Source organism: Poromitra crassiceps (genome assembly GCF_964638095.1).
Source record: "Poromitra crassiceps genome assembly, chromosome: 17".
NCBI classification, from domain to species: domain Eukaryota; kingdom Metazoa; phylum Chordata; class Actinopteri; order Beryciformes; family Melamphaidae; genus Poromitra; species Poromitra crassiceps.
The window spans coordinates 26,877,691-26,900,363 of record NC_139635.1 but is presented as its reverse complement, the minus strand read 5'-3'; the positions used below and the strand labels follow the sequence as shown (position 1 = coordinate 26,900,363).

The 22,673-nt window shown below is 46.8% G+C and overlaps 2 protein-coding genes across 2 annotated transcripts; both read left to right on the top strand.

Annotated features, from left to right (window-relative positions):
• Positions 1-1,612: 1,612 nt before the first annotated feature.
• On the top strand, positions 1,613-3,247 carry LOC310791709 (E3 ubiquitin-protein ligase TRIM21-like; the record flags this gene model as incomplete). The annotated part of the gene is made up of 1 exon (XM_083653364.1): positions 1,613-3,247. The coding sequence occupies one exon, from the start codon at positions 1,613-1,615 to the stop codon at positions 3,245-3,247; it is 1,635 nt and encodes a 544-aa protein (XP_083509490.1).
• Positions 3,248-8,158: 4,911 nt separating this feature from the next.
• On the top strand, positions 8,159-21,435 carry LOC310792301 (uncharacterized protein; the record flags this gene model as incomplete). The annotated part of the gene is made up of 4 exons (XM_083654024.1): positions 8,159-9,789; positions 10,324-10,452; positions 10,963-11,101; positions 19,795-21,435. 4 exons carry the CDS (start codon positions 8,159-8,161, stop codon positions 21,433-21,435), a joined length of 3,540 nt encoding a protein of 1,179 aa, XP_083510150.1.
• Positions 21,436-22,673: the final 1,238 nt, after the last annotated feature.

Here is a 22,673-nt window from a genome sequence, read left to right as displayed (position 1 = left end):
TGTCAAGTGTTGTGTTGGCAGATTTTGCTCTGCCTTAGTGCCTTTACTTGCTACATTGATCTACTCAAGTAAGATTTTTTCTTCAAGATTAATTTTAATAGCCATAATGAGTAATCATATTACAAAGGAGGATTTGACTTAGGGCAAGTATGCAGCGCAGCGATCACATCAATATCCCATATGAATTCTCCTGAGCCGTATCTCATACTCTCTCTCTCCTCTATTTTCCCCTCTCTCTGCTCTGTGCAAGACTAAAATATTAAGTAGGCCTACAGGATCAATCCAATCCAGCAACAGGAAACGGAAGAGAGCGAATTTCAACGTCACATTCCGGAAATGAAAGAGAAAGTAACTTGCGACAAGATTGCTGTTTGCTGCAGTCGAGAAAAGACCTGGGTCTGTCCAATTCTCAAGTGAGCTTCGAGAAAAGACTCTCAAAAGAAAAGAAAACTAGCGGTGAGTAACAGCAGATCATATTTACTGTGTTGAAACAGAGCAAGAAAGAACACAAACTTGAGCTGTAGGCTGATCCAGATAATGGAATGGAATTCGGTTTGTCCTGTATCTTAGAGATTTCAACTGAAGTGTTTAGTGTACGTCCAAAAATTAAGAGACTCCACTTGCTTTCAGACACTCTTAAAGTGACAAAGAGGAGAGCTAGGAGTGCCCACTAACTTCAAAGCCTTTATCAGCATGGTCTTCATCAGGCCATCAGCTGACAGGTGGGCGGGCCTTATTGGTTTAATGTGTTCTGTTAATTCTGAATGTGTTACAATAGCGTTCATGTTTGACGCAGAGGTCAGTCAAATCTGTGCCTGGGAATAATCCATTGACAATCTAATGTTCTCATTTTTACAATATAATATATGAAAGTTTCCACTGAATATGACATCAAGAAAATATCATCAATGTAGCCTACTGACCACAGAGTAGTAATACAGTGATACAAATTATTATTAAGAGGATTTTAAACAGATAAACACAGTCATGGGATAAAAGCTTATTGTGAATGATCCAGGCAGTTAAAGACAGTAAATGTTGTCCCTAAAGATAAGACATTATTGTGAATGATCCAGGCAGTTAAAGACAGTAAAGGAACAACTCAATATCCAGCCGATCAGGACGTGTCACAAAGCAGACATGAACTCATGATAGAGATGTTAGCATATAGGCTACCAAGAAGTGTGAATGGAGATTACTGAGGCCAGACATTTTATTCAAGACATCAGTTGTGTCCTCAATATAGGACAGTTTCATTATGGTATAATGAAGTCAATACATGCAGGTTTGGTAAATGAACCATTGTCAGATAAAATAGGGCGACCTGAGGTGGGTTGTCTCTACACTGTTTGTATAGAGTCAGTAGAAATAATGAGGTGTTATGAAGCTAAGTTCATTGTCAATAATCCAACAGTGTCTCTAGACATGCCAATGAAGGCTTTTTAAATCATTGCACACTTAGTCCTCCTCGATGACACTTTAAAAGTGCATAAAATGTGAGTGTAGTCCCCCCCCCTTTTTTTTTTACTTAAATTTCCCCTTTTAAGGTATTGTCATTCAAGAATGATGTAATAAATGTTGTTATTTCACACTTTCCCTTCAGGTCTCAGATATGTCTGCTGCCAGCAGTCTCCTCTCTGAAGAGCAGTTTCTGTGCTCCATCTGTCTGGATGTGTTCAGTGATCCTGTCTTCACACCATGTGGACACAACTTCTGCAAGAACTGTATCACACAGCACTGGGATGTTAGTGTCCAGTGCCAGTGTCCCATGTGTAAAGAGGTTTTTGACAGAAGACCTCTGCTGCGGGTCAATACTTTCATATCTGAGATGGTTGCTCAGTTCAGGAAGTCAGCTCGGATGAAAGCCAGCAGCTGCCCAGAGCAACAAAGTGCCAAACCAGGAGAAGTTCCCTGTGACGTCTGCACTGGGACCAAAGAGAAGGCCCTGAAGTCCTGCCTGGTGTGTCTGACCTCCTACTGTGAGACTCACCTGGAGCCTCATCAGAGAATCTCAGGCCTGAAGAGACACAAGCTGATGGATCCTGTGGAGAACCTGGAAGACAGGATGTGTAAGAAGCATGACAGACCGCTGGAGCTGTTCTGCAAGACTGACCAGATGTGTGTCTGTCAGTTCTGCACTGAGTCAGACCACAAGTCACATCGCTTTGTCCCTCTGGAAGAAGAATATGATGGAAAGAAGGCTGAACTGGGGAAGACGGAGGCTGAAATTCAGCAGAAGATCCAGGAGAGACGACTGAAGATTCAGGAGATCAAACACTCAGTAGAGCTCAGTAAGGCAAATGCAGACAGAGAGATAGCAGACAGTGTGCGGGTCTTCACTGCTCTGAAGCAGTCTGTGGAGAGAGGCCAGGCTGAGCTCATTGAGACGATTGAAGAGAAGCAGAAAACAACAGAGAAACAGGGTGAAGGCTTCATCAAAGAGCTGGAACAGGAGATCTGTGAGCTGATGAAGAGAACCGCTGAGGTGGAGCAGCTCTCACACACTGAAGACCACCTCCACCTCCTCCAAAGCTTCCCATCCCTGAACACTCCACACACCAAGGACTGGACAGAGGTCAGTGTCCACTCATCATATGAGGGGACTGTGAGGAGAGCTGTGGCTCAGCTGGAGGAGACACTCTGGAAAGAGAAGGAGAAGCTGCTTGATGTTGAGCTGAAGAGGGTCCAGCAGTTTGCAGTGGATGTGACTCTCGATCCTGATACAGCACATCCTGATCTCATCCTGTCTGATGATGGGAAACAAGTACATGATGGTGATGTAACAAAGAATCTCCCAGACAACCCAGAGAGATTTTCTTCTTGTCCCTGTGTCTTAGCAAAGCAGAGCTTCTCTTCAGGGAAGTTTTACTACGAGGTTCAGGTTAAAGGGAAGACTGGCTGGGATGTGGGAGTGGCCAGAGGGTCGATCAACAGGAAGGATAAAAGCACACTGAGACCAGAGAATGGCTACTGGACTGTATGGTTGAGGAATGGAAATGAGTACAGAGCTCTTGCTGGCCCTGCTGTCCTCCTCTCTCTGAAGATGAAGCCTCAGAAGGTGGGGGTGTTTGTGGATTATGAGGAGGGTCTGGTCTCCTTTTATGATGTAGATGCTGCAGCTCTGATCTACTCCTTTACTGGCTGCACCTTCACTGAGAAACTCTACCCATACTTCGGTCCCTGCAATACTAATGGTGGTAAAAACTCCGCCCCTCTGATCATCTCTCCTGTCAATCACACAGATTAGACTAAACATTCATTATCCTCAGGATTCATTGTCAGTCAAGACAATTTACGCACATGTTTTGACTTCAGGTAACTAGCAGCCAGTCTAATGTTGAATTTTATTTTATAGAACAACAAAAACACTTTGCAGACTTGTCTAGCACATTAAGATAATTAATTTGTTCTTTCAATAGGGCTCTCCACTGAGAGAAGACCAGTAACTACTGATGTATCTTGTCTCTTTACCTTTTCTTCCTCTTGGCAGAATGTGTGGTGTTATGGCTCATGTTCATGTGATGTAGACATAATGATTTAGTTAGATCATGTGGGGGGTTAAAGTTAAAGAAGAGTTCAGTATTCTTTCATATCCTGTTTTTCTTTGATCATTAAAGTGAGTGTGTGAAAACTACAACATTTCCAGTTTCATTGTAACATCTCTATTCACTCCTCTAACGGTGCATGATGCACACCACAGTGACACTAGTCAGTTGTTCATTCATTCATTGTGTATTGGATGCATCAGTCATCTCCTTCCAAAGCATGCTGGGATACCTGGTGATGGACGAGAGCAACAACAGCGACGTGAGGAGGGGCCAGAAGACAGCAAGACAACCAATCAAGCTGCAGCACCAAGCGAGCAGTGACTCCAAGCCACTTTTGTCGTGCTGGTGTGCGTTGGCCGTGCAGAGCTGACTTCCTGTTGCAGTGTTTGCTAATACAATATAGAGCTGACTTCCTGTTGCAGTGTTTGCTAATACAATATAGAGCTTAGCAGGTCCAAAACAACAAGCCCGGCCCGGCCTGAACCCAAATCCTTCTTAGTAAGTTGGCTGTTTATCTATTCTTCTAAACTATATCCATGTGTGTGTTCAGTCTTATGAATACATACGGTTATAAGAATAAAATAATAATACATTTAATAACAGTAAATTGTATTTATGGAGCACTTTTCATGGTATTCAGACGCTTTACAAGGGGGTTTAAAAAGATCAAGTAAACGACACATTCAAAACATAATACACAATACAAATGATCAAAGAATGAGGGAAAAGACAATACAGTTATCGCAGGTTAAAAGCACAGGTGAGTTTCTAGTAATGATTTGAATGTGGGCTGAAAAAAAGGAATAACTGACTGAGGCTATTCTAATGAACTTCTGCTTATGTGCCGGATCAGAGTCACTAGCCCACCACAGGTGATCGGTCAGGATCAAAAGTCCAAGAAAGAAGGTTTAGTCCTTTTATTCAACCCAGGTGTTTCCGTAGTCCTGCATACAGGTATTACTTTAGGTGTGGTTTCCTAAGAAACAAATAAACAATGGAAACATGAATAACTCAAATGGATTGAGTGACCAAACAATTGAGCTATATAACTACGAACAAAGTTCCATACTCAAATGGACCACAAGGTGGCTCTCTAATACAATATATGCAGTACAGAAACAAACAGATAATTACTATTATCTAATACCAGCAATTCCCATAACACAATTGACCATTTAACATACAATCAATACTGCCCCGAGATGTGAGCTTAAACTATGCTCATTTACAGGTTTCAACATCCTCTTTAGACAGAATGCACATATACACACATTATAGGATGCACAAATTACAAATGTAAGGTAAATACAAATAGTTGATCAACCCAAATATGAAATGCCCATAAACTAATGAATGATGAAGGTCCTATTAGTGAGAAGGATAATAAGGTAGTGGGTTTATATAGACAATAGGGGATGAAAAGGGGATGGCCTTTTTAACAGGCCAGTTTAATGCAGTCTCTGATGTGTTTAGGGAGAGAGTTCCAGAGGGAGGGGGCAGCAAGGGAGACGGCTCTGTCACCCCGGGTCCAGCGCTTGGTCCTGAGTGGTGGAGACAAGAGGTTTGCATCGGAGGAGCGGAGGCTATGGGAGGGGGTATGGTGGTGGAGCAGGTCAGTGAGGTAGCAGGGGGTATGGTGGTGGAGCAGGTCAGTGAGGTAGGAGGGGGTATGGTGGTGGAGCAGGTCAGTGAGGTAGGAGGGGGTATGGTGGTGGAGCAGGTCAGTGAGGTAGGAGGGGGTATGGTGGTGGAGCAGGTCAGTGAGGTAGGAGGGGGTATGGTGGTGGAGCAGGTCGGTGAGGTAGGAGGGGGTATGGTGGTGGAGCAGGTCAGTGAGGTAGGAGGGGGTATGGTGGTGGAGCAGGTCAGTGAGGTAGGAGGGGGTATGGTGGTGGAGCAGGTCGGTGAGGTAGGAGGGGGTATGGTGGTGGTGGAGCAGGTCAGTGAGGTAGGAGGGGGTATGGTGGTGGAGCAGGTCGGTGAGGTAGGAGGGGGTATGGTGGTGGAGCAGGTCGGTGAGGTAGGAGGGGGTATGGTGGTGGAGCAGGTCGGTGAGGTAGGAGGGGGTATGGTGGTGGAGCAGGTCGGTGAGGTAGGAGGGGGTATGGTGGTGGAGCAGGTCGGTAAGGTAGGAGGGGGCCTGGCTTAAGCTACCAAATACTTCACACTGGGAAGAAATTAACTACAGTAAAGCTAACAGGGAGAATCATAGGGAGACATTTGGTTAACTAAAGCTACTTATAAAAAGTAGTTGACAGTACAGCAGATAGTGTTGAATTCTGGACAAAATCATATCCAACAATAAACATTCTCAGATTTGGGTCCAAGAGACACAATCTCATCAAATGGGGGTCTGTGGTGATAATGTGGACTAAATTAGAGGTCTTGATATGAAAAGGGTTGAGAATCATTAGTGTAGGATTGAATGGGAATGAGCTGTGTGTGTGTCAGTGTTGGGCAAGTTACTTTCAAAATGTAATATACTACATATTACTAGTTACTTTCATTTGAAAGTAATAAGTTACTTTACAACATTACTTTCTGTGTAGAGTAACTCATTACTTTTACATTACTCATCACTACTTTTGCATTACTTTTACCAAAACAACAGCAGCAGCAGAATGACATCGCTGCCCCGGAACCATCCCAGACAAATAATGTCAACCGCCTTGAAGTCAGTGTAAACAATCCAAAATTCTAAATGTTATCCTTCTCCTTTGTTATTGTCATCTATAGTGGTTATTTGCATAAAAACACACCGTTTGATTAGGAAATGATTGTATCTTTTTTAAATATGTGCATTGATTTAATAACATGTAACTCAATTTGTAACTTGAGTTACTTGACAAAGTAACTGGTATAATATTACTGAAATCCTATAAGTAATAAGTTATATTACTGAGTTACTGCTAAAAGTAATATATTACATGTAATATGTTACTTTTGTAATGAGTTACCCCCAACACTGGTGTGTGTGTGTGTGTGTGTGTGTGTGTGTGTGTGTGTGTGTGTGTGTGTGTGTGTGTGTGTGTGTGTTTGTGTGTGTGTGGCAAACATGGAATAATGACGCAGTAATACTATTCAGATTTTTTGCAATTTCTCCATCTATCTAAATGCATTTGACGTTTGACATACAATCATTTTTTACTAACAACAAAACAAACAAACATGCCTGTTCATCATTTTAAGGTTGTCAAGTGTTGTGTTGGCAGATTTTGCTCTGCCTTAGTGCCTTTACTTGCTACATTGATCTACTCAAGTAAGATTTTTTCTTCAAGATTAATTTTAATAGCCATAATGAGTAATCATATTACAAAGGAGGATTTGACTTAGGGCAAGTATGCAGCGCAGCGATCACATCAATATCCCATATGAATTCTCCTGAGCCGTATCTCATACTCTCTCTCTCCTCTATTTTCCCCTCTCTCTGCTCTGTGCAAGACTAAAATATTAAGTAGGCCTACAGGATCAATCCAATCCAGCAACAGGAAACGGAAGAGAGCGAATTTCAACGTCACATTCCGGAAATGAAAGAGAAAGTAACTTGCGACAAGATTGCTGTTTGCTGCAGTCGAGAAAAGACCTGGGTCTGTCCAATTCTCAAGTGAGCTTCGAGAAAAGACTCTCAAAAGAAAAGAAAACTAGCGGTGAGTAACAGCAGATCATATTTACTGTGTTGAAACAGAGCAAGAAAGAACACAAACTTGAGCTGTAGGCTGATCCAGATAATGGAATGGAATTCGGTTTGTCCTGTATCTTAGAGATTTCAACTGAAGTGTTTAGTGTACGTCCAAAAATTAAGAGACTCCACTTGCTTTCAGACACTCTTAAAGTGACAAAGAGGAGAGCTAGGAGTGCCCACTAACTTCAAAGCCTTTATCAGCATGGTCTTCATCAGGCCATCAGCTGACAGGTGGGCGGGCCTTATTGGTTTAATGTGTTCTGTTAATTCTGAATGTGTTACAATAGCGTTCATGTTTGACGCAGAGGTCAGTCAAATCTGTGCCTGGGAATAATCCATTGACAATCTAATGTTCTCATTTTTACAATATAATATATGAAAGTTTCCACTGAATATGACATCAAGAAAATATCATCAATGTAGCCTACTGACCACAGAGTAGTAATACAGTGATACAAATTATTATTAAGAGGATTTTAAACAGATAAACACAGTCATGGGATAAAAGCTTATTGTGAATGATCCAGGCAGTTAAAGACAGTAAATGTTGTCCCTAAAGATAAGACATTATTGTGAATGATCCAGGCAGTTAAAGACAGTAAAGGAACAACTCAATATCCAGCCGATCAGGACGTGTCACAAAGCAGACATGAACTCATGATAGAGATGTTAGCATATAGGCTACCAAGAAGTGTGAATGGAGATTACTGAGGCCAGACATTTTATTCAAGACATCAGTTGTGTCCTCAATATAGGAGGACAGTTTCATTATGGTATAATGAAGTCAATACATGCAGACTTTAAAAGTACATAAAATGTGAGTGTAGTCCCTTTTTTTATCCAACTTCAATTCCCTTTTTAAGGTATTGTCATTCAGAAATTATGTAATAAATGTTGTTATTTCACACTTTCCCTTCAGGTCTCAGATATGTCTGCTGCCAGCAGTCTCCTCTCTGAAGAGCAGTTTCTGTGCTCCATCTGTCTGGATGTGTTCACTGATCCAGTCTCCACACCATGTGGACACAACTTCTGCAAGAACTGTATCACACAGCACTGGGGTGTTAGTGTCCAGTGCCAATGTCCCATGTGTAAAGAGGTTTTTGACAGAAGACCTCTGCTGCGGGTCAATACTTTCATATCTGAGATGGTTGCTCAGTTCAGAAAGTCAACTCAGATGAAAGCCAGCAGCTGCCCAGACCAACAAAGTGCCAAACCAGGAGAAGTTCCCTGTGACGTCTGCACTGGGACCAAACGGAAGGCCCAGAAGTCCTGCCTGGGGTGTCTGACCTCCTACTGTGAGACTCACCTGGAGCCTCATCAGAGAATATCAGGCCTGAAGAGACACAAGCTGATGGATCCTGTGGAGAACCTGGAAGGCAGGATGTGTAAGAAGCATGACAGACCGCTGGAGCTGTTCTGCAAGACTGACCAGATGTGTGTATGTCAGTTCTGTACTGAGTCAGACCACAAGTCACATCGCTTTGTCCCTCTGGAAGAAGAATATAAAGGAAAGAAGGCTGAGCTGGGGAAGACGGAGGCTGAAATCCAGCAGAAGATCCAGGAGAGACGACTGAAGATTCATGAGATCAAACACTCAGTAGAGCTCAGTAAGGCAAATGCACACAGAGAGATAGCAGACAGTGTGCAGGTCTTCACTGCTCTGAGGCAGTCTGTGGAGAGAGGCCAGGCTGAGCTCATTGAGACGATTGAAGAGAAGCAGAAAACAACAGAGAAAGAGGCTGAAGGCTTCATCAAAGAGCTGGAACAGGAGATTTCTGAGTTGATGAAGAGAACCGCTGAGGTGGAGCAGCTCTCACACACTGAAGACCACCTTCACCTCATCCAAAGCTTCCCATCCCTGAACAATCCTCCACACACCAAAGACTGGACAGAGGTCAGTGTCCACTCATCATATGAGGGGACTGTGAGGAGAGCTGTGGCTCAGCTGGAGGAGACACTCAGTAAAGAGATGGAGAAGCTGCTTGCTGATGTTGAGCTGAAGAGGGTCCAGCAGTTTGCAGTGGATGTGACTCTGGATCCTGATACAGCAAACGCCCATCTCATCCTGTCTGATGATGGGAAACAAGTACATCATGGTGATGTAAAGAAGAATCTCCCAGACAACCCAGAGAGATTTTCTTTTTGTGCCTGTGTCTTAGCAAAGCAGAGCTTCTCTTCAGGGAAGTTTTACTACGAGGTTCAGGTTAAAGGGAAGACTGCCTGGGATGTGGGAGTGGCCAGAGGGTCGAGCAACAGGAAGGGACAAACCCCTCTGAGCCCAGGGAAAGGCTACTGGACTCTATGGTTGAGGAATGGAAATGAGTACAAAGCTCTTGCTGGCCCTGCTGTCCTCCTCTCTCTGAAGACGAAGCCTCAGAAGGTGGGGGTGTTTGTGGATTATGAGGAGGGTCTGGTCTCCTTTTATGACGTAGATGCTGCAGCTCTTATCTACTCCTTTACTGGCTGCACCTTCACTGAGAAACTCTACCCATACTTCAGTCCCTGCAATAATAATGGTGGTAAAAACTCCGCCCCTCTGATCATCTCTCCTGTCAATCACACAGATTAGACTGATCATTAATTTTCCTCAGGATTCATTGTCAGTTAAGACAATTTACGCACATGTTTTGACTTCAGGTAACTAGCAGCCAGTCTAATGTTGAATTTTATTTTATAGAACAACAAAAACACTTTGCAGACTTGTCTAGCACATTAAGATTATTAATTTGTTCTTTCAATAGGGCTCAGTCTCCACTGAGAGAAGACCAGTAACTACTGATGTATTTTGTCTCTTTACCTTTTCTTCCTCTTGGCAGATTGTGTGGTGTTATGGTTCATGTTCATGTGATGTAGACATAATGATTTAGTTAGATCATGTGGGGGGGTTAAAGTTAAAGAAGAGTTCAGTATTTCCTTTCATATCCTGTTTTTCTTTGATCATTAAAGTGAGTGTGTGAAAACGACACATTTTCCAGTTTCATTGTAACATCTCTATTCACTCCTCTAACGGTGCATGATGCACACCACAGTGACACTAGTCAGTTGTTCATTCATTCATTGTGTATTGGATGCATCTGTCATCTCCTTCCAAAGCATGCTGGGATACCTGGCGATGGACGAGAGCAACAACAGCTACCTGAGGAGGGGCCAGAAGACAGCAAGACAACCAATCAAGCTGCAGCACCAAGCGAGCAGTGACTCCAAGCCACTTTTGTCGTGCTGGTGTGCGTTGGCCGCGCAGAGCTGACTTCCTGTTGCAGTGTTTGCTAATACAATATAGAGCTGACTTCCTGTTGCAGTGTTTGCTAATACAATATAGAGCTGACTTCCTGTTGCAGTGTTTGCTAATACAATATAGAGCTTAGCAGGTCCAAAACAACAAGCCCGGACGGCCTGAACCCCAATCTTTCTTAGTAAGTTGGCTGTTTATCTATTCTTCTAAACTATATCCATGTGTCTGTTCAGTCTTATGAATACATACGGTTATAAGGATAAAATAATAATACATTTAATAACAGTAAATTGTATTTATGGAGCACTTTTCATGGTATTCAGATGCTTTACAAGGGGGTTTAAAAAGATCAAGTAAACAACACATTAAAAACATAATACACAATACAAATGATCAAAGAATGAGGGAAAAGACAATACAGTTATCGCAGGTTAAAAGCACAGGTGAGTTTCTAGTAATGATTTGAATGTGGGCAGTTTAATGCAGTCTGATGTGTTTAGGGAGAGAGTTCCAGAGGGAGGGGGCAGCAAGGGAGACGGTTCTGTCACCCCGGGTCCAGCGCTTGGTCCTGAGTGGTGGAGACAAGAGGTTTGCATCGGAGGAGCGGAGGCTATGGGAGGGGCTATGGTAGTGGAGCAGGTCAGTGAGGTAGGAGGGGGCATGGTGGTGGAGCAGGTCAGTGAGGTAGGAGGGGGTATGGTGGTGGAGCAGGACAGTGAGGTAGGAGGGGGTATGGTGGTGGAGCAGGTCAGTGAGGTAGGAGGGGGTATGGTGGTGGAGCAGGTCGGTGAGGTAGGAGGGGGTATGGTGGTGGAGCAGGTCGGTGAGGTAGGAGGGGGTATGGTGGTGGAGCAGGTCGGTGAGGTAGGAGGGGGTATGGTGGTGGAGCAGGTCGGTGGGGTAGGAGGGGGCCTGCCTTAAGCTACCAAATACATCACACTGGGAAGAAATTAACTACAGTAAAGCTAACATGGAGAATCATAGGGAGAAATGTCATTAACTAAAGCTACTTATAAAAAGTAGTTTACAGTACAGCAGATAGTCTTGAATTCTGGACAAATTCATATCCAACAATAAACATATTCTCAGATTTGGGTCCAAGAGACACAATCTCATCAAATGGGGGTCTGTGGTGCTAATGTGGACTATTAGAGGTCTTGATATGAAAAGGGTTGAGAATCATTGGTGTAGGATTGAATGGGAATGAGCTGTGTGTGTGTGTGTGTGTGTGTGTGTGTGTGTGTGTGTGTGTGTGTGTGTGCGTGTGTGCGTGTGTGCGTGTGTGCATGTGTGCGCGTGTGTGTGCGTGTGTGTGTGTGTGTGTGTGTGTGTGTGTGTGCGTGCCTGTGTGTGTGTCAAACATGGAATAATGACGCAACTTTTGTAATACTATTCTGATTTTTTGCAATTTCTCCATCTATCTAAATGCATTTGACGTTTGACATACAATCATTTTGACTAACAACAAAACAAACAAACATGCCTGTTCATCATTTTAAGGTTGTCAAGTGTTGTGTTGGCAGATTTTGCTCTGCCTTAGTGTCTTTACTTGCTACATTGATCTACTCAAGTAAGATTTTTTGTTCAAGATTAATTTTAATAGCCATAATGAGTAATCATATTACAAAGGAGGATTTGACTTAGGGCAAGTATGCAGCGCAGCGATCACATCAATATCCCATATGAATTCTCCTGAGCCGTATCTCATACTCTCTCGCCTCTATTTTCCCCTCTCTCTGCTCTGTGCAAGACTAAAATATTAAATAGGCCTACAGGATCAATCCAATCCATCCAACACAATATTTGTATGCTGCTCATTGTTTGCCCAAATCACAAATTACACTGTATGATGTCATGTTTATATGTGTGTTCATAAAAAAATAAAAGCACAATAAACTTGTGTGCCAACTATTTGTGGTACTAACAGCTCTCTAATGGTAAGAATAAAAATGAATCAACACATTGATTTGACCCCCCCCCCCCCCCGCCCAAAAAAAGGCGGAGCAACAGGAAACGGAGGAGAGCGAATTTCAGCGTCACATTCCGGAATTGAAAGAGAAAGTAACTTGCGACAAGATTGCTGTTTGCTGCAGTCGAGAAGAGACCTGGGTCTGTCCAATTCTCAAGTGAGCTTCGAGAAAAGACTCTCAAAAGAAAAGAAAACTAGCGGTGAGTAACAGCAGATCATATTTACTGTGTTGAAACAGAGCAAGAAAGAACACAAACTTGAGCTGTCGGCCGATCCAGATAGGCCTAATGGAATGGATTTCGGTTTGTCCTGTATCTTTAGAGATTTCAACTGAAGTGTATAGTGTACGTCCAAAAATTAAGAGACTCCACTTGCTTTCAGACACTCTTAAAGTGAAAAAGAGGAGAGCTAGGAGTGCCCACTAACTTCAAAGCCTTTATCAGCATGGTCTTCATCAGGCCATCAGCTGACAGGTGGGCAGGCCTTATTGGTTTAATGTGTTCTGTTAATTCTGAATGTGTTACATAGCGTTCATGTTTGACCCAGAGGTCAGTCAAATCTGTGCCTGGGAATAATCCATTGACAATCTAATGTTCTAATTTTTACAATTTAATATATGAAAGTTTCCACTGAATATGACATCAAGAAATATTGTAACGTTCCTGGTAACTCATGAGGCAGAGGCTTCTTGTTGGTACAAGGTTCTTTATTCTCCGTTAGTTATATTACAACTCTCAGCGGTTGTCACGCTCATAACTAGCAACCTTCCCTTCTAGCAGTGTGTGGAGACTGACGCGCATGCTCAGTCTTCCCCGGAAGTATCCCCACAGCATAGTGTTCCCCAATACAACACTCCCACACATCAGTTCCTATCTGTAGTTGAGACACTACCAATGCTCACCCCTGTATGTGTACTGCTGATTCGCTACATACTCCCCGCCCAACAATAAGGTCAACGCCCACGTTGATGCCACATCACACATCCCCTTGTACCAAAACACACCCAGCATCTTTTTTTAACAGCTTCTTTGTTTTTTCAACCACATTTTATGTTTCAATCTCAGACTTTCCCACATCTCCTCCCCCACAATATCTCATGTCATGCACATCCTTTACTTTCTGTTACAACATTTCAACATTTCCAACCACCATCTCCTCCTTTTTTTTTTTTTTTTTTTTTTTAATACAACTCAAAGTCCCCCAAGTGTCCTGGAGCCCTTGGCTCTCTCCGTGGCCGTGTTAGTCTCTGTGAATCTGCCTGCGGGGCTGATCCCACCTGCAGTGTCTCTGGGCTTTCACGTCCCTGAGTGGGGCCCGCCCGGTCATGGCCGGACGCCCCTCTCTGTGGAAACAGAGTCCTTCTTTCAGCCTGTCTAGGTGAAACCGCCGGGCGGCCGAGATCTGGGGGAAAGGTGCACCCCCCCCGGTATGAGGCCAACCTGTCTCGGTGGAGTACCTTCTTGCCACCAAGTGGCATCTGCACTCGGTACACCACCTCCCCCATTCTCTCCATGACCCTGCATGGGCCTGTCCAGTGACAGTCCAGTTTAGGGCTACGCCCTTTTTTTCTCCGGGGTGTGTACACCCAGACCAACTCCCCCCCCTGGAAATGGTTTCCCTTTGCCCTCACATCATAGTTCCTTTTTTGTTTCATGCCTGCTTTCTCTAGCTGGTCCCGAGCGAAGTTGTGAGCGGACTCTAAGGGATCTTGTAGCCTCCTGGCGTACTCTCGCCCTGGGGGAGCGTCCAGTGCATCTGGTGGCTTGCCGAATGCCATTTCTGCTGGTGTCCGCAGTTCTCGACCTAACATGAGCAGAGCTGGTGTGCAGGAGGTGGACTCTTGTGTGGCAGATCTGTAGGCCATGAGGATGAGGCAGGTGCGTGTCCCAGTCCTTCTGGTGTTCCTCCGTGAGGATGGCCAACTGCTTTTTCAGCGTTCGATTGAATCTTTCTACAAGGCCATCGCTCTGGGGGTGCAATGCTGTGGTCCGTGTCTTTTTAATGTTCAGTTTCTCGCACATGGTGGCGAACACTCGTGACTCAAAGTTTCTCCCTTGGTCACTGTGTAGGGTCTCTGGTGCTCCGAACCTACTGAACATGCCGGTTACTAGTGCGTCGACCACCGTCCCCGCCTCCTGGTCGGGCAGTGCGTACGCCTCTGGCCATTTTGTGAAATAGTCCATGGCGACCAGGACGTATTTATTTCCACTGTCTGAGCGTGGGAAAGGTCCCATCACGTCTACTGCTACCCTCTCCATGGGGGCTCCTGCTGCTAGCTGTTGGAGCGGGGCGCGAGACTGGTCTAACGGGCCTTTGTACGCTGCGCAGAGGTCGCAGCGTCGACAGAAGTCCTGTACGTCTCTCCCCATCCTCCCCCAATAAAAGCCTTGTCTGATGTGACGGAGGGTTTTGCTTACCCCAAAGTGCCCAGCCCCTACAGTTCCATGGCAGCTCCTGCACACCTCCTCCCTCAGCGTCGTCGGCACTACTTTCCGCCACTTATGCTCTCCTGTCGCTGGCTCCTTCCACGACTTCATCAGCACTCCGCTACTCAATCTCAGGGTGTCGAACCCTGCCCACAGCCCTTTGGTTGTGTCGGTGGCCCCTGCCACCTCTTCCCAGGGCGGCTTCTGGCCCTCTTCTACCCATTGCAGTACTGGTGACAGCTCCCTGTCGTTTTCTTGGTGGCCCCTCCAATCCGCTGCCTCTGCCATCCGCAGCGTCTTGCACACTGGTCCATCCCCCGTGTGGTTAGGGCAGATCCTAGCTTCCTCTTGGAGCTCTCTCTCTCTTCCTTCTCTCTTTTCGCAGTACGTACACCCTCTCTCTGTGCAGGGTCGTCGTGACAGGGCGTCTGCGTTGACGTGGCGCGCCCCTGCCCTGTGTTCTATTGTGAAGTTGTAGTCTGCCATTTTCTCTAACCAGCGGCACACTTGCCCCTCCGGCTCTCGGAAGGACCACAGCCACTGCAGCGCCGAGTGGTCGGTCCGTATGGTGAACCGCGGCTGTCCCAGCAGGTAATATCTAAAGTGTCGTAGTGCTTCTACTACGGCGAGGAGCTCCCGGCGGGTGACGCAGTAGTTACGTTCTGCTTTATCGAAAGTCTTGCTGTAGTACGCCACCACCCGCTCCCCGTCCGGCCCCGCCTGGGACAGCACGGCCCCCATACCCCCGTTGCTGGCATCAGTGTCTAGTAGGAACGGCAGGGCGGGGTCTGGTGCTCTAAGCACCGGAGACTCGGTCAGCGCTTTCTTGAGGGCTTTAAAGGCTAGGTGGCATTCTGTCGTCCAGTGGAAGTCTGCGTTCTTCTCTTTTAGCCTGAACAGTGGTTCCGCTATTTTAGAAAACCCGTTTACGAATTTCCTGTAGTATGCGGCTAGCCCTACGAAGCTCTCGAGTTCGCCTTTGTTTCTGGGGGTGGGCCACTCCATGACCGCCTGAGTCTTCTCTTCCAGGGTGCGAATGCCCCCCGCGCCGATGCCATGCCCTAAGAACTCCACCCTCCTCTTCAGGAAGTGGCACTTGTCTGGGTGTAACTTTAGACCCGCCTCTGCTATCTTCTGCAGGACTTTTCGTAACGCCCCCACTGCTGCCTGGAACGTGCCCCCGTGTGTCAAGATGTCATCTAAATACACGATGCATTCGGATCGGGGAATGTCTCCCAGCAGCTTCTCCATTAACCTCTCGAACGTTGCTGGTGCGTTGCACAGCCCGAAACTGAGTACTCGAAACTGCCACAGCCCCTTCTCTGTGCGGAAGGCGGTCTTTTGTTTGGCATCGTCGCGGAGGGGCACCTGCCAGTACCCGCTACGGAGGTCTAGGGATGAAAACCAGGATGACTCTTCCGCGGCGTCTAACAGTTCCTCGATGATGGGCATCGGGTATGCGTCTTTTTTTGTCACTTTGTTCAGCCCCCTATAGTCTACACAAAATCGCATTTTGGGGCTATTTTTCTTTCTCACCAGCACTACCCCTGACGCCCACGGGCTGTCTGATGGCTCAATGATCCCCGCCCGCAGCATGTTCTCTACAGCTTTGTTCGCTATCTCTCTCCTCGCTGCTGGGACCCGACGGGGATATGACCTGACGGGTCGCGCCCCCTCAGTGTCTATTTCGTGTTCCACCAGGTGGGTACAGCCTAGCTCATCATCCGACATGGCGAAAATGTCTTTATATTCCTCTAGTACCCTCCACAGTTCATCGCTCTGCTGGGGTTCTAACCCTTCGCTCTGGCGTTGGTGCAATCCCCTGAGCATCTCTAACCTCTCTCTCTCCCCCTCTGCCTGTTGCGCTGGCTGAGGGCAAGTGTTTGGAGGTGGGCTAGGGGCGGGGCTTTGTGGAGGGGCTTGGTCTGCTGGGTGGGGCTCATGCACTACGGTGACGCGATATACAGTGATGTTCTTTCCATTAGCTCTCTCCTCTGGAACGGTGGGAGGGTGGCCCATCTGGACTACTGGCCCCCCTGCAAATGTCAATGTGCTTTTTCCTAGGTCTACTGTGCATTTGTTTAGCGTTAAGTAGTCTTCCCCCAGGATGCAGGGTCCCGTCATTTCTACCACCCACACCGGAAAGTCCACTGTCTGTCCCCCCACTGTTATCATTACGTGTCCCCTCCCCCTCATTGGCATCAACTCACCGGATACTGTTCTTAGCAGTTGTGCTGCTGGCTGCTCCAGGCGCGTCCCCTCGGGCATCATGTTGACGTTCACCAGCGTTGCCGTACACCCCGTGTCCACCAGGGCGGCGCAGTATCTCCCCTGTAGGTAGACTGGAACATGGCAGCCGTTCATCGCGCGCGGCCCGCTCTGCATGTTGACAGCTCCGGCGATGTCGTCTACTTCGCGGCCCGGCGGAGCCCCACCTCCCCGTTGCTGTCGGTGGGCTCCTTCCTGCGATGACGTGGCTACGGGGACTGTGGCATCGTAGACCCGTCTCGTCCCATCTGGACGGGCCCTGTGCCGTTTCCCTGGTTCCACGCTCTCCGGCGGCAGTCTGCTTCCCGATGCCCGGGGCGTCCACATCCCCAGCAGATCATGCTCCCTCTGGCCCAGCTGTTGTTCCGCTGGGTGGGCTGCCGAGCGGGGTTGGGCTGCAGGGTCGCTCTGTGGAGCAGTTGTTCTGTCAGCTGTTGTACTGACTCGGACAGTTCTTTCACCCTGTTGCCTTGCTCTTTCACCGCGTTGCTTTGCTCTGCCAAGGCCGTCTTCCACGCTGGCTCTTCTTGTAGCTGGCTCTCCGCTGCCATTCTCACCACTGGCGCGGCCTCCATTATGCCGCTGCTCTTGTCCCAGCCTTCTACTGTCTCTATCTCCAGCGCCAACCCCAGCGCTGCTCCCAGTGTTTTCGGGTGTCCCAGCGTTACCTTCTGGCTTAGACTCCGTGGCTCGATGGCCTGGACAAAGTAGCTTAGGGCTAACCCATCCAGCGCCTCCGTCGGTAGCTGGCTGTATGCGCGCCGGCTGAGAGTCTCAATGTCCGTTGCCAGTGCACGCAGCGACTCACCCTGCCGTCTGCGTCTGTTACACAGTTCCGCGGCTACGATGGCCTGCTCTTCACATCGGCCGAAGCGTCTCCGCAGGACCCCCATCACCACATCCAAGTCCTTTGTATCAGCTATTGCCGACACGCACGCCGTAGCCTCGCCCTCGAGGGCCATCACGAGATGGCTGGCTCTCTCCCTTCTCGTCCAGCCATTCCATTCTGCAGCCTCTTCAAACTGCTTGCAGTATGCCTCCCACTCGCCTTTACCGTTGAATTTTGGCGGGGTGATTTCCTTTCTTCCTCGCCGCCCGCTGTCCTTTGTCGCCTCAACCCGTGTCCCGTCTTTGTCCTCGGCCCGCAGGCTAGCTCCGCTGGGCTGTGGCACAGCCTCCATGGCTACAGCGGCAATGTCAACCCGCTCGATCTTCACTCTCACCGGCCCCGGTTCCTCCGCTCCTTCTCCCGCCTCGCTAGCTTGCCTGCTAGCTCCCTTGAGCCGCGGGATAGCTTCCGTGGCTACGGTGATAGCGCTGTCTAGTCCGGATTTTATCTTCACCAACCCCAGGCTTTCTGCTGCTTTTCCGGCTTGGCTCTCTGTGGTAGCGGCTGCGTCTACCCAGACATCTTCCTCTTCGGACGCCTGGTAGTCTGCTCCGGCTCTTGCCTTTCCCGCCTCTCGATTGAGTCGTTTGCGCTCTTTCTTCAGGAACTTGTTAACCATTTCGCCGAATCTGGAGGCAATATTCACCGTTTAAACTTCTGACGCCAGTGTAACGTTCCTGGTAACTCATGAGGCAGAGGCTTCTTGTTGGTACAAGGTTCTTTATTCTCCGTTAGTTATATTACAACTCTCAGCGGTTGTCACGCTCATAACTAGCAACCTTCCCTTCTAGCAGTGTGTGGAGACTGACGCGCATGCTCAGTCTTCCCCGGAAGTATCCCCACAGCATAGTGTTCCCCAATACAACACTCCCACACATCAGTTCCTATCTGTAGTTGAGACACTACCAATGCTCACCCCTGTATGTGTACTGCTGATTCGCTACAATATCATCAATGTAGCCTACTGACCACAGAGTAGTAATACAGTGATGAAAATGATTATTAAGAGGGGTTTAAACAGATAAACACAGTCATGGGAGAAAAACTTGAGCCAACTAGAACACCATGCAGTCTTTTGTCAGTAAATGTTGTCCCTAAAGATAAGACATTAATGTGAATGATCCAGGCAGTTAAAGACAGTAAATGTTGTCCCTAAAGATAAGACATTATTGTGAATGATGCAGGCAGTTAAAGACAGTAAATGTTGTCCCTAAAGATAAGACATTATTGTGAATGATCCAGGCAGTTAAAGACAGTAAAGGAACAACTGGATATCCAGCCGATCAGGACGTGTCTCAAAGCAGACATGAACTCATGATAGAGATGTTAGCATATAGGCTACCAAGAAGTGTGAATGGAGATTACTGAGGCCAGACATTTTATTCAAGACATCAGTTGTGTCCTCAATATAGGAGGACAGTTTCATTATGGTATAATGAAGTCAATACATGCAGGTTTGGTGAATGAACCATTGTCATATAAAATATGGAGACCTGAGGTGGGTTGTCTCTAGGCTGTTTGTACAGAGTCAGTAGAAATAATGAGGTGTTCAACAGAAGCTAAGTTCATTGTCATTAATCCAACAGTGTCTCTAGACATGCCAATGAAGGCTTTTTAAATCATTGCACACTGAGTCCTCCTCGATGACACTTTAAAAGTACATAAAATGTGAGTGTAGTCCCCCTTTTTTATAAACTTAAATTTCCCCTTTTAAGGTAGTGTCATTCAAGAATGATGTAATAAATGTTGTTATTTCACACTTTCCCTTCAGGTCTCAGATATGTCTGCTGCCAGCAGTCTCCTCTCTGAAGAGCAGTTTCTGTGCTCCATCTGTCTGGATGTGTTCACTGATCCAGTCTTCACACCATGTGGACACAACTTCTGCAAGAACTGCATCACACAGCACTGGGATATTAGTGTCCAGTGCCAGTGTCCCATGTGTAAAGAGGTTTTTGACAGAAGACCTCTGCTGCGGGTCAATACTTTCATATCTGAGATGGTTGCTCAGTTCAGGAAGTCAGCTCAGATGAAAGCCAGGAGCTGCCCAGACCAACAAAGTGCCAAACCAGGAGAAGTTCCCTGTGACGTCTGCACTGGGACCAAAGAGAAGGCCCTGAAGTCCTGCCTGGTGTGTCTGGTCTCCTACTGTGAGACTCACCTGGAGCCTCATCAGAGAATCTCAGGCCTGAAGAGACACAAGCTGATCGATCCTGTGGAGAACCTGGAAGGCAGGATGTGTAAGAAGCATGACAGACCGCTGGAGCTGTTCTGCAAGACTGACCAGATGTGTGTATGTCAGTTCTGTACTGAGTCAGACCACAGGTCACATCGCTTTGTTCCTCTGGAAGAAGAATATGATGGAAAGAAGGCTGAACTGGGGAAGACGGAGGCAGAAATCCAGCAGAAGATCCAGGAGAGACGACTGAAGATTCATGAGATCAAACACTCAGTAGAGCTCAGTAAGGCAAATGCAGACAGAGAGATAGCAGACAGTGTGCGGGTCTTCACTGCTCTGAGGCAGTCTGTGGAGAGAGGCCAGGCTGAGCTCATTAAGACGATTGAAGAGAAGCAGAAAACAACAGAGAAACAGGCTGAAGGCTTCATCAAAGAGATGGAACAGGAAATCTGTGAGCTGATGAAGAGAACTGCTGAGGTGGAGCAGCTCTCACACACTGAAGACCACCTCCACCTCCTCCAAAGCTTCCCAACCCTGAACAATCCTCCACACACCAAGGACTGGACAGAGGTCAGTGTCCACTCATCATATGAGGGGACTGTGAGGAGAGCTGTGGCTCAGCTGGAGGAGACACTCAGTAAAGAGATGGAGAAGCTGCTTGCTGATGTTGAGCTGAAGAGGGTCCAGCAGTTTGCAGTGGATGTGACTCTTGATCCTAATACAGCATATCCCCGTCTCATCCTGTCTGATGATGGGAAACAAGTACATTATGGTGATGTAAAGAAGAAACTCCCAGACAACCCAGAGAGATTTTCTTCTTGTACCTGTGTCTTAGCAAAGCAGAGCTTCTCTTCAGGGAAGTTTTACTACGAGGTTCAGGTTAAAGGGAAGACTGACTGGGATGTGGGAGTGGCCAGAGAGTCGATCAACAGGAAGGGAGACATCACACTGAGTCCTGAGGATGGCTACTGGACTGTAGCGTTGAGGAATGGAAATGAGTACATAGCTGTTGCTGGCCCTGATGTCCTCCTCTCTCTGAAGATGAAGCCTCAGAAGGTGGGGGTGTTTGTGGATTATGAGGAGGGTCTGGTCTCCTTTTATGATGTAGATGCTGCAGCTCTGATCTACTCCTTTACTGGCTGCACCTTCACTGAGAAACTCTACCCATACTTCAGTCCCTGTCCTAATAATGATGGTAAAAACTCCACCCCTCTGATCATCTCTCCTGTCAATCACACAGATTAGACTGATCATTCATTTGCCTCAGGATTGTCAGTTAAAACAGTTTACACATATGTTGTTTTGTCTTCAGGTAAATAATATCCAGTTTAATGTTGCATTTTATTTTATAGAACAACAAAAACACTTTTCAGACTTGTCTAGCACATTGAGAATAATTTGTTCTTTCAATAGGGCTCAGTCTCCACTGAGAGAAGCCCAGTAACTACTGATGTATCTTGTCTCTTTACCTTTTCTTCCTCTTGGCAGAATGTGTGGTGTTATGGCTCATGTTCATGTGATGTAGACATAATGATTTAGTTAGATCATGTGGGGGGCGTAGTTAAAGTTATAGAAGAGTTAAAGGAGAATTTCGTTTTTTTTAACCTGGACCCATCTCCTGGCAATAATTATGATTTGGCCACTCACCCAGCGATGTTCGCTGCATTTCTGGGCCTCCTAGCGTTGTTTTGAGATCAATAGCGTCCAAGTCAGTCGTAAAATGGAGCTGATTTGGGGCCAAGTGTGAGCCTGTCTATCCTGCATCTAAATAGCTATTTTTATTCCCGTTTTCGCCACATATCGCCATAATCTGATCCGTCAACATCCACCAGAGTGATATCTCCCCCCAGGCTATTTCCTGGTCTCTCCCAGGGACCAAATTACCTCAAACGTGATCTCGGTCACCAAGTCTCGTGAAGTCCCGCGATACTTTCCTGCCGACTCGTCAACTACAGGTAGGACGCTTTGCGGTCGTGGTTTTAGCGTAACCTATGTGGGGTTTGGCATAACCTTCGTTATTTCGAATCCCACATAGGTTACGCCAAACCCCACATAGGTTACGCTAAAACCACCACCGCAAAGCGTCCTACCTGTAGTTGACCAGTCGGCAGGAAAGTATCGCGGGACTTCACGAGACTTGGTGACCAAGATCACGTTTGAGGTAATTTGGTCCCTGGGAGAGACCAGGAAATAGCCTGGGGGGAAATATCACTGGTGGATGTTGACGGATCAGATTATGGCAATATGTGGCGAAAACGGGAATAAAAATAGCTATTTAGATGCAGGAAAGACATAGCCTGGGTAAACCCATCCCCCACGTGACCTGCTCTCAGACCTGTTCTCAGTCACTGGGAACTGAGAGAGCAGGTCACGTGGTGGCTGGGTTTACCTAGGCTAGGAAAGACAGGCTCACACTTGGCCCCAAATCAGCTCCATTTTACGACTGACTTGGACGCTATTGATCTCAAAACAACGCTAGGACG